At 39.7% G+C, this 17,933-nt stretch overlaps 1 protein-coding gene across 1 annotated transcript in view; it reads right to left on the bottom strand.

Moving 5' to 3' along the window:
- col24a1 (collagen type XXIV alpha 1 chain) overlaps positions 1-17,933 on the bottom strand; it is an 83,450-nt gene that overhangs the window by 56,896 nt on the left and 8,621 nt on the right. The window contains exons 2-6 of the mRNA XM_019259981.2: positions 16,359-16,429; positions 11,409-12,775; positions 7,411-7,464; positions 4,133-4,186; positions 392-445 (exon numbers count right to left, since the gene is read on the bottom strand). Of these exons, the coding sequence (XP_019115526.1) occupies positions 392-445; positions 4,133-4,186; positions 7,411-7,464; positions 11,409-12,775; positions 16,359-16,429 (1,600 nt within the window). The remainder of the gene's footprint in view (positions 1-391; positions 446-4,132; positions 4,187-7,410; positions 7,465-11,408; positions 12,776-16,358; positions 16,430-17,933) is intronic.

The raw sequence follows: 17,933 nt of genomic DNA on the forward strand, positions 1-17,933 counted from the left end.
TCTAATTAAATGTGTTTTACATCATCCGCAAATTAGAAAGTGCTGAGTTGTTAATGAGTCATCACACAGATATTTCTTAAATAGATTCAAACAGTCATTAAAAACATTATATTGTATATTTTGCTCAAATTTCTAATAAATGGAATAAATAAATGAAAAAACAGTTTGTGAGCAGAGTCTAAGTGAGGTTAAGCAAGGACTGATATCACCTCATGTAAAATGACTGAATCACGTAAAAGATGTAAAGGATTTGTGATAGACGAGAGGAAGGAAAAGTAAAGAAATATATTCTAAAGAAGCCAAGAAGAAAAGAAAAAAAAAAAAAAAAGGGCTTGACAAAAAAACAGAGTGACAAGGAGTTTGACACACAGACTGGATGCAGAGTTCTTACCTTGTCTCCTGGTGGAGCCTGGCCTGGAGACAGCCCAGGGTCTCCCTTTGAACCCTGGAAATATTGACAGTAACAAGTTGGACACCCTGAGCAACTTAAATTTATTTTTAATCTATCACTTACTGACAGCACCAGTTTTACAGAAAACAGTCATTAATACACATATGTGTATGTATATGTTGTCATTGCCAGATATTTGTACAAAAAAATGTGTTGGTGACTAGCTGTGCTGTTTAGCACAATGCTGTTCAAATTAGGATATAGAGGCTTGAATCACGACAAGATGGCAGTGGACATCAAAGTTACAAACCTCAAAATGTCCCTTTGGAAATCTATGAGGGATGTCAAAGATGTTACCTCCATATTTTTTTTACAGGTTACAACAGTTTGTAACTCTTACATGACACTACAGACTTTAAAGATGGAGGTGTACGTTCTGCAAAAACAGTAAGACACACTGGAAAAGACTCTAAGTATGTGAAGGCACACTTTGTCTTTGAAGAAACCACTTTCTGTAAATTTCTGTGGTTCATCCAGAACCTGAGGCTGTTACAATCTGAAGCCAGTCTCTGAACAGTTTCCCATGAACCATGATAACTCAAACATTTTACTGACTGATCAGTAAATGGTAAGAATACTTAAACCCTTTTTTTAAAAGCAATTTTGAAGTGACTTCTAAAATTGCAAGAAATTCAAAAAGGCCCAGGGATCGCTTCATCTTGCATTCATGCTTTTTCTTTAGTTTATATTGTTCAGGAACTTCACTTCACTGAATACACTGCGGCTTCTAAAGGATTCCTAATCTTTGTGCACAATTATAAGTATCACACTGTTTTTAGGACTGATCTAGAAATCACTGCTCATTTGGCTGACGCATTTCTGCACAATGACCAAACAAGACACTTAGCAATGAAGTACAAATTTTTTGGAGGATCCAGATCTCACTCTTTCTGTGTCATCCCAGACCACATGTGTAATTCCAAAAGGCGAATACATCAAAGAGCCTGCCAGAATGGAGCTGATGTTAAGTGCATTTCAACAGAACAATAATATTACATTTCAACACCCAGGGGTCTGGATAGTAAGAAAAGACAAAGCAAAGCATCAATAAAAAGGCTAAAATGTCTTCTATGATTGTTCAAAAATGTTGTGTTTACATGTGATGAGGTGTTGTCTAGGTTCTGGTGTGAGGTTCTAAGCCATTTTTTGACAGCTTAAATATGTACAATCTCCTCAATAGCTGCCTGTACCTGCTCCAAACAGGTATTACCTCCTTGGATTTTGAGCATCATATTTCTATAGTTTTGATTGACACCCAGTGGGGCATAGAAAAGCTTGGGGTGGGAGAGCACAAATTCTACCACAGCATAAAACAAGGTTTCCTTTCTGTTTGAAAAGAAAATGTCAGCAGTGCATGAAGCTCTTTTAAGTTCTGCAAGCACAGTCATAACATTTCAGACTGAGCTTAAAACACATGTCAACTAAGCTCAGCATCAGGGATTATATTCATCTGTATATGTCCTGGTAACCAAACATTTCAACAGGAGATATTTTCCCAAACTGAGACAAAGAGTCTCTCAATCCATTTGCCGCCTCCACAAAGAGGTTAGGGGTGTGAGAATGACTCACCGACAGGCCACTATGGTATTAGATACACTGATTTTGGTTTGCATGTGTACACAGAGGTCATGTATTTCATAATAACCAATCTCTCTCTGCCAAACATGCACAGAGTCCCAGCAAGGTCAGAGGTGACACAGAACAAATCCATCTATCTCCCTGTAGCTGATTAATCAAGGAGGAATCAGAACATTTTTCTCCTTAAGTGCATGGGATGAGAGGCAAAGCAATTATAATTCATGAAAATAATTCTTAAAATGTGACTTGTCTATCTATTATCTATATGTACTAACTATGATTCTGAGTGAGGAGTTATTCACTAGAAAACAATCAAAAAAAATCACAACAAAAGACAAAGGAGTGGAGGGTGGACTTGTTTCTGCTCCTATAGCATGTTCCCATGCTGACTGCATGGTGTATGCAGCCACTCTGTGGTAGCCTGTCAGAACCATAATGACCACAACCATCTGCATGGAGCTTCCCACATCCTTGCTCAGTTTAACTTTTTTCCTTTACATCTGGTCCCTTGCTGGGAAAAGCTTACCAGAGATTCAAAAATGCTTTATCTTTTTTTTCCCATGTATGAAGTCAGCATCATGGCTAATGAGCTGAGGCGAGCATGATTATGCCCTGTGGTGAAAACCAGGGGAACAACGATCTAGACTAAGAGGTTCAGAGCATTCAAAGCAGCAGAGATAGGCTCTTTAGGGAACAAGAAGCTACACTTTTGCAATTTAAAGGACAGTTCATTGACTGGTGACATCAAGCAACATGAGCTGCAGTGGAATATAAAATATAAATTAAATATACATAATATATTTATACAATAGTTTCACTGTCAATATTAACTTATTAAACTTTAAACAATGTGCCGATTTCAACAAATACAGGTAATTCTGTCATCACACACACACCACACCATTCTGCTCCCAATCTATTTGGCTCCCACCCCCTCCTGAAGTACACACAAACACATATGTGCAACAGGACTGAGAAACAGGTCCCAACTTGTCAGCTTGCATGAGCTAACTGTTTTCACTGAGTCTTTGATGATTTTTCATTGACAATATAAATAGTCAAATATGTAGAGAACAAATTTAACATTCCCTCATTTGTCACGTTTTAGAGGTCCAACGTGTTCCATGTGACTGGAACTGTTCTGATTTTCTTGAAGTTACATAACAAAATCCTTTGTCTCAGCAGTTCAACTGGAATTACACTTGAGTAGAATACATATGGAGCACTAACATCAAAGAATACATGACTGTGGAATTTTCCATGTCTTCCATATATTTTTGGCTTTTTTCAAAGTCTGATTACATTATATTTTTGCCTCATTTTATCAAATCTCATTTAGAAAAAGTATAAAAAGCTATATTCTCTAACAAGGTTCAACATTGTCTAATGTGACGAATCCTATAGGGCTGCAGCTAACTTAAACCTAACTTAAAGCTGCATCAGATGCATTTCTTCATGTGTTTTCCATGATGAGGGTGTGTGCATGATGCGCAAAATGACAGTTCAAAATCAAAACTAGTGTCTTCTTTGGCGCATAATATTTCCCCACATCTGTCTCACTTTTGCATTTACTGCTAGAGAGTGCCCCTCATTGGCCGTTGGCCAGTAAAAATCTATAAATTAGCCACACTGTTGCAGGGTTCAAAGCGTGTGATAAAAGTAGCAGCTTATAGTCTGAAAATTACGGTATTCTTATTACTTTCGCTTTGCTGCGCTTGCTAATTTTCGCTGTTTTCACTGTTTTCTGTCCCAGCGTCTGCCATTCTGAACATCAACACTGTCCACACACGTTACCAAAAGCCCCCTTCCGTCTTCTTACGCTTTGCAGGGGAGCATAGCCTATAACGTAAGCACGTTATGTCACACTAAAAAGAATCCGTGCGAAACGTGAGCTCTAAATTTAATTAAACGAGGCTTTGAGGCAGAGGAAATTCCTCAACCATTTTTTGTAATCGAGTTACTTGAGGTACTCAAGGAATCATTGCAGCCCTAGAATTATACCATGATGGTATTGTTGGCTTTACAATGATTCGCTCATTCACAGATGTGTGGCTTGACCACATCCACTGACACAAACAAGAACCTACAACAAGAACAACTTACCTTAGGGCCAGGTGGTCCAGGCTCTCCTGGATTTCCATGTGGACCGGGTGGACCCTGGAACAGATGCAGACAGACAGAGCGAGAACACAACATTGAATAACTGTGCATTGTTGACAAAAACAGCTCATTATAGACCTTTTTCACAGCAGCCATTCTGACATGAACTAGTCGGGTCAACACAGGTGTTTCCAATGATACTAATTTATTTATTGCAGCAGAGGCTTTCTAGTGAGTCAAAATGCACCACAGCAGCTCCCTGACTCTGAACAGAACCTTAATTACTGTAGTAGGGGGCAGTAGAGGGTAACTCTTTGAGAAATCTGTCACTTGCAGTACATTAATTTGGTTTCACTGGTTTGATTTGACAGTGCCATCATTGGCACATTTAGTCCTTAGTGTGGGCTCATGTGGCAACATCTAAGTACTATGACAGATACAAGCCTACCCTGTCCTGCTTGTTAAGTGTTGATGCATCTTTAGCAGGTGAGCTAAAATCTCTCTAAATAATGCTCGCTTTGAGGCCATCAGCAGCCAAATTCAGCTGAAATAGAGGTTACTGGATGGAAGTGGGCACCTTTCACATCTATCACTATTTTTGAGCATGGCATCAGGAAGGTTTTCAAGCATGGGAACACTAGGAATGCAACAGGACCAGATGGTATCAGTGGGCAGCTCCTCAAACTTTGTGCTGACCAACTAGCACCAGTCTTCACAATGATATTTAATCTGTCCATGTCTCAGTCTGTCATACCCACATGCTTTGCCCAGCAAAACAAGACCAGTCTGCCTAAATGGCTACCATCCAGTGACTCTTACCTCTGTATTGATGAAATGCTTTGAGCAGCTGGCAAGTATTACACTACTCTGCACACTTCTCTGATAACTGAGTAAAGTATCTCACAGCACTGCCCTGCCTCCATGTGTTACGGCACATGGAAGAAATACTTAAGAATACAGTGTTTGGGGCCACAGAGAGTTACGGGCCAACCTGCATACAGTCATTCAGATTGCTCTGTCCCTTGACAGACGTGGTGGCACTTGAGTTGATTGGTCACAGAACCAGGATTAAACTGGTAACCAAACATTTCTGCAAAAATTGCACATACCATACATGCGTACAATAAATATATATATTGTCATTGTATCACATTTGTTCTCAGTGCACCAAGGCAATTTTATTCCTAGAACATCACAGGTATGCAATGAATGCACAGCACATACACACGTACGCCTACAACTAGATGTGCAAATTCACATGGACTCACACACACCAAGAATGTTTCAAAGAAACATTCCTGCACATCTGTAACCCTGCTGCTTCCAGTCCAAGCTTTCTCTGCACTACAGCCAAGATCTCTCTCTCTCTCTCTCTCTCTCTCTCTCTCTCTCTCTCTCTGTCATTTTTAACATGGATCTTTATTCCACTATAACATGTTGCCCATGGAAAACAACAGAATATAAAGTGAACTCTTGAAGCTCTTTATTTGGGGTTTTGGAAAGTTTTGGTAAATATTGTGTCAAATGTGATAAGTCCATTTGAACTTGCAAAACAGCAGCACAAATTTCACTGAAGCCCTCTCCTTCATAAAACCACTGTAATACTTGAACGGCCACTTTCAAGGAATGCTTAGTATAAAATACCTGTAATAATAAATGCCTGCACCAAATGGTGTGCCTTGGTTCATAAGCAACGAAATGAGTCTTCTGCTCTGTGCTGAGCCTGCAAAGACACAACCGCAGTACCACACACTACACTCAGCTTCCCACCACATAATGATTCCAAGACTACATCAATCCCCACTTTATGACTTAGCCTATAGGGTTTAGGGTTAGGGTTTGTTCTGTATCAGCTATGTGCTTTCCAAGCCTTTTACTAGGAGACAGGTTTTACTGTCTACCAGCCTGTCTTTCTGTCTGTCTGCCTGTCATCCACTTTGTTATAATGCAGCAGAACAAAAGGTTAAGTCCATTCAAATGAAGGATCATTTGAATGGAGTCAGTCTGTTGACCAGCAAAACAACATAGGTTTGTTTGCCCTGAAAAAATGCTTCTTTCATGGTCTCATTGCTCTCTTAAACAATGTGCCCTACAAAGCCCCCTGTGCTGCTTTAAAGCAGGGCCATTTTTCCTATGAATAAACATTAGGGAAAATGCTACATCTGTATGTTACTTTGAATTGCTGTAGACAGTTAAGTATAACTTACACAGACAACCACACAGACACATGGATATAATATACAAGAGAAACAACCCCACACATGCCCATAAACATGTCCCACATTTTCCCATGTTAATGATTTATCACGGACAATTATTCGAACACTTGAGAATCATTATCTCATGAGGTTCAAAAGCAGGTGTTCAAAACTCTATAAATAAGCATTAGGTTAATTTTATTACATACTGTCTTCTGTAAACACTGACGCACTGTAGATATTTGCATTTCCTAAGTTAAATTAGCCATGATGATGTTAGTCTGTAGGGTAGAGTTCCTCAAAGACTAAAAGTGAACTATTTATACACCTTCCCTCAAACACATACCGTATCCATTTAGTAAAATGTGTCTTGTTCTGTTTAAAGATGCCTTCAGGGCCCGTGGCATGATCGCAGCATTGCATCATGACAGCCTTGGCAGTTGCATTGAGTGTAGTCTCAAGATCACAGTGGAAATGCAGCTTGTACCGCCGTGCTGCTGCTGGTTGCATCTGGAACACTTAACCCTGATGCTCCAAAGGTGCAGACAAGTAATGTTGCCTGCATCCTCAATGCGTACTATCTAATTGTCATTTGCTTTTACAAAGCAAGGCTAACCACAAACATATCTGTCAGCACCTCTTTCCCAACAGTTGCAGCTGTATTGCAATAGTAAATACAGGCAAAACACATAAGGCGAGTGCCTGCTGACTGACAAAATATGAAAATACAGTGGTTAAGTCTGCAGTGAATGTGTCAGTACTCTTGATTCTTGGTTCACTGCCTTGAAGGCCAATAGATCCAAACCAACAATACTTTCTGTGCTATCATCACTCCTGTAGAAAGGCATCTTTACAAACAAAACAGCACTTTTTATATACAGCTGTCTTTTCTTCTCTTTTCTGTAAAAGGTATTTATGTTCATATTATCTGGTGTTTGTCTACCTAACTAACCTAACTAAAAATTTCTGTAATGATAATTATTAGATCTCAGTGAGATGGTCAAAATGCTCTTTTGATCAATAGATTACTACCACTTAACAGCATGTTGCCTGTATACTATCACCTTTGTGTAGGTTACTCACCCGAGAACCTCTTTTTCCTGGAGGACCAGGTAAACCAGGGGGACCAGGAGGACCCTAAATCAGAGAGATAGAGTGAGAGGGAGAGACAGAAGGGAATGTTGTAGAGAGAGAGTGAGAGAGATAGAGAGTGAAAGAGGAAAAGAAAAGAAAGATAGGGTATGTTAATGGCAAGCAATAACATGCAGTTCACTGTCCAGACCTCCGCAATGATGAGTATGTGTTCTATTTATGTAATAGCTATGAAGTTCAAAGAAAGGAGCCAAGTGTTTTCAACTAAAAGCTCTATTAGGGGAGCTCTGAGCAGAAGGGTCGGGTTACATTTTTGAGATTAGACTGACACCACAAGCCTTTGGCCAGTCTATAGGATTAATGTAATCCTTTATCATGGAAAAGCGTAGCAACATATGTAAAACAAAAATCAACTTAATTCTTATCTTAAATTCAACTTGCTGAACTATTTCACAAAATACAAAGGATTTAGTAAAATGTGATTATACAAAGAAACAATTACCAATAATATTTAATTATCAACCAGCCCTAATTACTGCTGTACAATACAAAACAATGCTAAACACTGAGTCTGATCTGTAAAACATCATACTAGATGGCTTGTGGTTGAGCAGCAACAACCCAAACAAAGAGATTGGAAAATGAAATGCTCATTCTGATTATTTTTTAACAAATTATGTTCTTTATTGAATACACATACTTGGTTAAAGGCATTAGCTAATACGCTGAATTGAGGGGATTAGGTAAAAGATGTCTCACATATCACTGGAATCAAACCAGACGACTCACTTGCTCTGTTGCGTGCTCTTATATACTTGCTGGGCGGGTTTTCATATTGTTGAGATGTGAGATTTTTTTTTTTTCATTTCCAAACTTTAAAGACCAGAGGACCTTCCTAAATATCCAGAAGCAACAGAGCATCCCATCATACATAAATCTAATATATGACAAAATAATTATCTACTTATTATCTACATACAGTATATAGTGTATGAAAGTGTCAAATGAATAAGACATGTTGCTTTCATCCAATCTATGTTGAGAGTTGTAAATGCACAGTATAGATGGGATAGGGTGTTTCCAGATATAACAACCTATCTTTCACAAATCAACATCTTTCAGCTTTTCAGAATATTTGCCTACTGACAGTCATAGGGAGGAAAGTGCTCTACTAAAAATATGTCCCTGTCCATCCTGAAATGTAATACTGATCAGAACAATCAGTCTAACCCTGCCTAGACTGGCAAGTCCTTGTTCAATTTAAGATTACTGTCATATACAAATGCAAAACCAATGTGTTTAATCTGCCATTAGTGCATTGTGGTAGGTAAATACCATACACAAAACAGACAAACCTTTCTGAGGGCACACAGAAGCGAAAAGTGCAAAGTTTGATTGCATGTTAAAATCTGAGACATTTTATTCTGGTGGGGTCATGCACAGACCCTAGAGAGCAAGCCACAGTAATTTCCCTTTGTGTAACACTGATCTTGGCAAAAAAGAAAAGGCCATTCACAGACTCAGAAACCATCAAAGAATTCATAGAGGATGGCCATAGAGGACGAGGTAAACAACCACAAAATTAGAACTAGCCCGACATCCATAATTAATAATGTACCTGTCTGACAACTGTTTGCAAGGTTGAAATTCTAGCTACAGAATTTCTTTAAAACATTTTTCACTAAAAAAAAGCTGATGTCCACAGACAAAACTGATACTACAAAATTTTTTTTAAATAGGATGCTGAAAATGTCTGGCCTATTTACATTTCCTGGTTTTAAATACAGCCTTTGGGGGTAAAGAAAGGTTTTGAATTGGCTACTCCATCCATAAGTAATGCTGCGGATTAATTATAACTGCTGCCAGCAAATTTTATCTCACGACTCCTAAAAATGCACAGGCTTGTCAGTTTTGATCTGCAGTGAAAACAGATATCTTCGTTACCGACTGACTTGGTCTATTATTTCTGACAAGAAAAATGTCTTTTGAAGAGACTATCACATAGTTACCTAAACGGCAAAGGGAACAAACAGGTTAGATCACTGGTGTTTCACAAAGAAAGGTCAGCAGGGTTCACTGTAACGTTACTTGTTAAACGAGATTTTTAATAAAATAATAAAGTTACTGTCCGAAAAGACGAATCAATTTTTTTCTGAGAATTCAGCATCTATAGCAAATCAATATTGAGTTAATTCACTTGAAAGAAGAGACTGATTGAAGATTACACACTTGAAGAGGATTCTCCATCACTGGATAACATTAAGGAGTCAGCAGGAAATCCCCTTCTGGTCAAAGAAGCTATTTATTCTACAGGCTGTTATACTACTCCCCAGTGCATCTCTTCTTAAAAAAAAACAATCCCACTATAAAGATAAAATATTCAGTAGTTCAGATGAAAACAAACAGTGTACCATTTTATTTACTATTCTAAACAGTTGCAATAGCAAGAGATTATGATGGGGAGCATCCTTATCCCCCATCAGATCAGTAGATGGGCGCAGAGGGAGATATGAATAAAGAAACAGCTGTTTGTTCCTCTAAACTCCCACACACAGACACATGGAAACTGTGAGCACACCACCGCCTTTGCCATAACAACAGGGCCTAAAGACACAGAGGCATTCATGCAATAAAATGATAATATTCATCTGTGCTGCCAAGACAAAGGTCAAATCTTTCCCAATGGAGTCAATTCAAGAAGTCAATTTTCTAAATATTTTAAAGGGTAGAATGAATCATCTTTTTGCATTATGTGGTATTCATTTAAGCTGAAACACCCCCTGCACTGTTACGCTAACATGCAGCCAATAAGTAAGCTGTCTGCTGTAGGTAGCTTGATAACACTCCTTGTGACTGAGACATTACCAAGAGGGGAAATGCATTAAGGAGGTGATGACTGACTAAAATCGACACTTCCACCCTGTGTTCATATTTACTATGAAGCATTAAACCCGAGCAATTAAAATCACATAGTCAAATCTGATTCAAATAGGTCCCATGACTGTATATGACACATACTTATTGTTGCTTTGATAACTTTACAGGATCACGAAACAACACAACACACCTGTTTATTTATGTGGCTGCAAAACTGTGAATTATTTCTCCTGAGGCAGTAAATCAGCTTATTTTCACACTTAAACTAAGAGGCAATGACAAAGAGTGAGCTACTGACTCTCAGCTGACCCAGCTGACATACAAATAGTTTTAAGATAACAGCTTAACTTTCAGGCTAATTAATCAATATTTGCCAAATTGTGCCCCACTGTAAAGGGGCCCGTGGCTTAGTCTGCATTGTGTTCCTAATACTGCGGTATGGTGTGCTTAGGCTCTGACACAAGAAGATAAGTTGCAACAACTCAGTGCTTGTAACGCTGTGTCCCACCTACAGACCTTCAGGCACTTTATAGCTGAGGCAGTACTATGGAAACTTGTGGATGAGTTGAGACATCTTACGACATTACAGACAGATGAAAGGCCCAACACATCTCTCTCATGGAAACATAAGCAATACCTGAAAATCTGAGCTATTAAAGCAGGTTCAGAGGCAAAGCTATCCTGACAACCTGCTTACATCATAAGACTGGATGGACAGTTATTTTTCTTTTTTTTTTTTGCCAGGGTCTATGTCCAACCATCAGCTGAGTTATCCTCCCTAACAAACAGGACGAGCAAAAGTGGCTGGCACTATTTCAGCAATGGAATGACGTGTTATTTTAACAACTTGTAGATACATGAAAAAAGAACAGTGCTCGGACATGCCATTACTTTAAATCAATACACCACCTTGCCAAAATATTTTTTTATATATCCTGGGTGTATGTAAGTAAGCCAAATTTTTCATAGCATTCAAACAGTGGCCATAAATCAAATTTGATTGCTTTGTGTTTGCTTGTGTCATGTACAGCAAAGCACTGACTTCAACTCTCTGAATACCGTTAGATGAACTCTCATAGCTCTGTTTGTCATTCATAAATTCAGTTGCTTACCAGAGGACCTGGCTCTCCTTTGGGGCCACGGAAACCATCTTCATAGTCATACAAGAAGTCTGGTTCCTCATATCCATAATCATATCCTCCCATGTCTACATCATCATAGCTGCCATCCAGATCGTGGTGTTCTGACGTGTCCACCTGATTCTCCCGGTACAAAGTGGTGCCATTGGCTCTTAGATGAGTCTGGTGTGGCGCGAAGTGAGAGTCCCTGGAGCTGGTGATAGAGTTGTTCCTGAGTCCTTCCTTCACTTGACTTTGCCTTATTGGGGAAATCAGATCTGGGGTAGCATCTGGAGTCTGCAGGGTCCCAGAGCTGTTTTCTTCCTCTGTGCTGTTTTCAGAGTGATCATCGCCCCCCTGGGGGTTACTCCCTTTTTCCAACACATTTTTGGTAGTGCTGATAGTTGTGCTATAGGCGAGATCCAGAACTGCTCGTCCACCCAGAGTGGTTGAGGTGGGGCTGTCAGGCTGGCGTGATGATATGGTGGAATGGGCAAGGGGATCCAATGTGGAAATGTGGCTCTGGTCCCCCAGATGAGGTTGCACTGATGGGCTCAGTGTTGAATACTGTGTGACCAAACTATCTGGGTACAGTTTTAAACCTGCTGTGACTTTTATCGGGGTGCGATGAGTCGCTGCTACTACAACTTGGGACTTTGTCAAAGGATTAGCGGGAGGGTCATTTGCTTCAATATCCAAAACAGAATGTGGCAAAGGCAATCGGTAAGTGTCGGCCAGCCGGCACTGTGTTTTAAGGTAGTTGCAATAGTGCGCGGCAGCTTGGGCTGAGGGATAGATATCTAGTTGGCAGACTCGACCATTGAATGGTGCTGCTTTGGAGTTCATCCTCCCTAGAGTGAAGAGACCCCCAGAATCCCTAAGTGTCTGAGTTCTTCCCAGGGTCTGCTCCCGCTGCTGCACTGCCCCACAATCAGCATAGAAGGATACTGAGCGTGCACGAACACCAACGGCAAAAGAGTGCTGGCGCCCATCCTGCCAGTTGTAGGTGAAGTAGATGGGCGCTTTCTCTGCAGTGTAAACCACCACTCTGCGTGGCAGCAGTTGAATGCCAAATCGCAGCCTGTCCCTGCCATCTTTGACACTAAAAATAAAAGCATTGTTTGCTCGCCAGGAGCTTAGGCTAACCACAACAGAAAACTCCTCGCCAATCTCAGATGGGAACAGACTGCCTGCTGGAGCCTCATAGAGGGAGTTTGAGTCGAGTAATACCCCATATGCAGAAACAGGAAGGTTCACAGGTGAGGGAACAGTGGTGTAAGTAGTCAAAGGCAAGCTCGTCCTTCCGTAGAGATTGTCTGCACTTTGAGCTGTAAGCCCCAACCGATAGAGGATATCCACTCCTAAAAGACAGAGGAGACACTGGTGTGGTTAACATGCAGAGAAATTACAAATTATTAATACAATTACATTATAGCCTTGTAAGAGTCTCCCCATGATGCTGGTGACCGTTCCCTTTTTTCTCTTTGAGTTTGTACCAGAAAGGCAGCTGTGCCCCAGATGAGTGGAGGAGACTAGAGAAGGATGGGGCTGAACTAGGATACAGGAAACCAGTCCACACAGCCTTTTTGAATCAGTCTGCCAACAGAGATTCATGAGAGCAGCTTTCCTCCAAACGGTCATGTGATTCTTTTTTCATGCCCACAGGTAATTCTTCAAAGAATTTATGTAAAGTCTGCTGACAACGAGACACAGCCAGCCAAAAGCACTTAAACAATATTTGAAAACACAGAATATTCTGTGCAGTTTTGTCTAGTAAAGAGTAAAGAGCCATAGACAGATCACTAGGCTGGAGGGCAATGTGTCATATGTGTCACATATGTTAGTACTGAGTAATAGTTCCAGCAGAAAAAAATAATAATAAAAAAATGACATTTTTAATATAACCAACAGGAACAAGAATATCTGACACATATTGTAATTGTAAAAGTCAACTGCATCAGAGGTCAGCCATTTTAGGAGCTGACCTGACCTTTGTGTTTGTGTGTGTGCACATGCTTGAGAAAGATAGAGAAGAGAGTGTGTGCATATGTGAGTGTTAGCTGAACAAGGCAGCAGCGATGGAAGCTTTGGGAACAAGCTTTTTAAGCCTGTATGTTTGTGTGATTGCTTGTGTGGGAGTGCATCTAAGTGTTTTGGGAGAAGATCTCAGGGGCAGTGTGAGGTATTTCATTGCTAATCCAGAGACACTACCTTCCTTTGAAGCAGAATTTAGGGACCCAAGGGGAGTTGACTTTGTATTACCGAGGGGAAACTGAATGTACTGACTCATTGATCTGCATCTTCAGTGTAATACATTTAACTTCACCACTGTCTTCTATTATTTATTTTACCTGTTTTTATTTTACCTGACATCAAAGCTATAACATACCTATTTTAGATGAGGTGCACATGTACATCCTTTTGACCCTTCGCCTCGGTTGGGGCATCAAAACAAACTTACAATAACTTAAAAGTTCTGAAATGTTGAAAGCAGAAACCTTTGAATAGGGTACCAGATGGTGACTGTATTAAACAGGGCTATATAAGAACCGCGTAAGGAAGCATCACACATCACATAAAAGTTGTCGTTTTCAGATATATAGAAAAACTAAAATAAATCCTGTTACCAAACATTTGTGATGTCATGAAATCAAATTAAACATACAGGTATTACATTTTCAGTTCAGTTCAGTTGCACTGATCCAAATAATTGAATAAGTGGTGATGCAGATATTTACTGTATTTAAAAAGAACAATACCGTTTTTAAAAAGTGTCAACTTAACATGTTTTGTGTAGCTGCAGTCCCTTATATCCTTAAAAAAAATGGTCCCAATCACTTCCACATAGTAAGGTTGTCAGAAGTAATGATATTTTGATGCTTTTTCGATAAAATCCCCATTATTTACACATTCAATAATTTCTAAAGTCTCAATGTTATTACAAAAACAGATCTACAATCACAGTGATTAACTAGTGGACAATCTCCTTGTCCTGTGCAGTCTACTGAAACTTATACACGGAGAGACACAGTGTTTAATTTTACAAGCACAGATTCTAAAGCAACAGCAAACACACCTGGTTAGTGCTGATGTCATTTGGTACTAGGTTGTATTTTATTGGTTCGGCTACGTCATTAATAATAAGCATCCTCCACATGCAGCTGACCTGCTGTCCTGAAAGCAGCAGCAGAAAGTTTTTGGATGACTTTATAAAACATACTGATGTCGTGTATGACACAGGTAAAGACAAACAGAAAGAGGCGAGGTGTCGGTGTGTATGTGGGTGTGGGGGGCTATAGATGTGTCACTGTGCTTTGGAGGGAAAGAGGGTGACAGTGTCAAAAGTGTGATATAACAGAAATAACACATGCAGTACATCGTCCTGGATGTGGTTTTGCCGGGTTTTTAGTCCTGCAGTCCAGGTAGGCGGGACTATATATCTGCAGCTGATCTAAGCATGCACTGAGATATCCTTGACGTTCTTAGCCCGAGGTAATGTCAACTCAGATTCCAATTAACCTGTCTCATATGTAAAGACAAGCTGCTCTAGCACTCTGTGTGCATTCCTCCTCCCCTCGTTATGATGGATTGATCCTGCCTGGAGTGGACTCATCAACTATACATACGTGAGGAGAAGACAATGTAAGATGGAAAAAGGGGAAGGACCAATTGCTTCCTCTGTGCAAGAAGCAATAGAAACTGCACATGTACTGTACATGGAGATGTTAACAAATATGTGAGGATTCATCGTGAGGTCATCCTTAAATTAAGTGTGCAAGTACACTATGAGGTATTTCTGGCCGTGGGCCAGTGATATGTCACTCACAAAAACAATATATCCTCTCAAGAAATTAACAACCCGCTGATTCATAACTTACTGGAGTTTACTTAAGGTTATTTTGACAGCATTCTTTCTTGTGGAGTGAGTGAAGGCAAGTTCTTTCAAGGGAATTACATTTGGACAAATATGTGGGATTATACTTTCACTTACCCAACGCCTATAAAGAAACTAAATTCTCCACAGAGGCCTGGTGAAAGAAATAGTACGATCAACTCTTAAGTTCTGCCTTCCTCACCTCCAGCTGCTTTGTTTAAAAAAAAAACAAAAAACAGATGACATATCACCTATCCCCAGCATCTGACCAGCTGAGGCCTAGTTGCCAATACATGCTAAGCCTTTATCTGAGATTTAATTTTCCTCTTTGTCACACTGATTAGTGTACTTGACCAAAGTGCTCTCTTCTTAGCATGTACTTCACATTATGTTGGCATGTGACATATTTCAAGCCTTCTCTTATGGACTAGAGATGAGGCTGTTGAGAAGAAGAAAGATGGGTAAGGGAAGATGCAGCAACAGTTGAGAGGCTATTTAAGTTGCCTCTCCAAGCATGCTGAGGCCTGGAGAGCAAGAGCAGACATGTTGGGGGAGAAGGTTAAAAATCAGTAAAGAGCAAAGAAAGATGACCCCCGGTTTGCAGCCACTGTCCATATATATACGTGCTCCAGTATAAAATATAAAGCAATACAAACGTCCACAGGTAAAGAAAAGAAATGCTCTATGGAGGGATCCGTTACCTGTGTTCCCTTTTCCCAAGTTTTCAAATCTGTTTACGTCACTACATGGAACTCACTGGGATGTTTTTATGTAATGTAATTTATAAAGGCAGATACAGATGAAGTGCGCTAAAGTGAGTCAGTGTAACTAAAAGCCGAAACTCTAATATCGTTATACTGAAGTTTTATGAACAAACTGTATTTTATGCGGATGATAAAGTCTGGTTGATACCCAATCCACCTAATTAAGGCAATTTACTGGCTTGGGTTGTAACACTGTGAGTAAAATGATGTTAAATTTGTTAATATAAATAAATAATTATACAGCAATTATACAGCATCACCTCATCACCTCAACATTTAGTTAAGCATTAGAGTTCCATTGTTTACCTTGAGCTAGATATTCTTCTTCTCCAGAGAGTACTGCTGAGCATACTGACAGGAGCAGGATTAAGTTCCACCTAGAGGGACAAACAAACACAAATTAATAACAGCTCGTTTGAACATTTTCTAAATTGAAAAATAAAAATGTAGGCAATCCAATTACCGATTCTGTCAAGCAAATTAAAACAATTCTTTTCCTATCACGTCCCCTTTTTTTCTTTTGAGGAACAGGTTGCCACACCACCACAGAGCAAATATAAACACAGGCATTAACATGTATGACCGAGTCGCCTTGTGTACTTAAGTCTGGGATGAAAACCAGAACTCCAGGATAAAACCAAAGCAAACACGAAGAAGAGAGAAACATGATGGCTGTACTCATAGAGGATCAGGGCTGGGAATTCATGTGTGGTCCTTCTTGCTGTCAAGCAACACTGCTAACCACTTGAAAACTTTTTTCGCCAATTTCCCTTTTTTCTGTTTACAATCCTGATTATATAGTTCATATGAGAAACTGCTTTTCATCATAAAGATGCATGTCAGGTGGTTTGCACTGTGTATAACAAACTGTCAAAGGAGAGATGTTAGTATGTATACTACACCCTGACTAGATAGCCTGAGAATACTGTATTATTTTTATAGTCACCAAAAAGAGAAAAGAGAAAAACACCAACTGACCACAATAACAATAACTTTGCTCTTTTTCCTTTTAGTTATAAATTAAGTCTAATCTAACCTTGCTGACACAAGAAGAAAGAGCTGCCCTTAAATCAGCAATCTAGAGTAGAAGTGAGTGATGCTGGGATTGTGTTCTAGTGGCATGGTGTGTCACTGTCAGTTTTAGTATGCCAGTGCCAAATTGTATGTCCCTGTTGTGTGAAAAAGGTATGTCACTGTTGATATATGTCAGTGGAAGAGGAGTGATAGTCGAACAGCTGCGACAAACCACTTATCATAGTGGCATAAGAATCATTGACACAAATATACATGTTGCACAAGTAGGTGATATGTGTAACAGGCATAGGAATGGTCATTCAAGACATGAACTGGAAGAAATGTGGCTATGAGGAATAAACCACTTTTCTCGCAGTGGTCATTTTGACATGTCATGGCAGGAAAAACACACTGGTGTAATTAATAAAATGAATGCTGACTATGTTCAATTTAGGTGGGTCAGTGAACTATGCACGCACTGAACCAACACGCACAGTACACGGCATGGACACAGCTCATGCTAAAGGAATGTGGTCGTTATTAACATTATTACTTAGCTAACGGTTCACTTGTGATTTCAATTACATGATGTCAACCACAAGAATCGATAAAGTGTAACTTACCCTCAAAACAAATAGAAACAATAGACCTTTTTCAGCCATTTTGACCTGAAATAGCAGGTAAACACAGGTGTTATCAATGACACTAATTAAGGCTCTGTTCCATTCAGCTCAGACAGAGTCAGGGAGCTGCTGTGGTGCATGCTGACTCACTGCAGTCTCAAAAATGCAATAAATGGAACTAAACCTTGATTAGTGTCATTGCAAACCCCTGAGTGGACCCTACTATGTCATGTCAAAAGGTGTT

This window comes from Larimichthys crocea, chromosome XVII (assembly GCF_000972845.2).
Source record: "Larimichthys crocea isolate SSNF chromosome XVII, L_crocea_2.0, whole genome shotgun sequence".
NCBI classification, from domain to species: Eukaryota; Metazoa; Chordata; class Actinopteri; family Sciaenidae; genus Larimichthys; species Larimichthys crocea.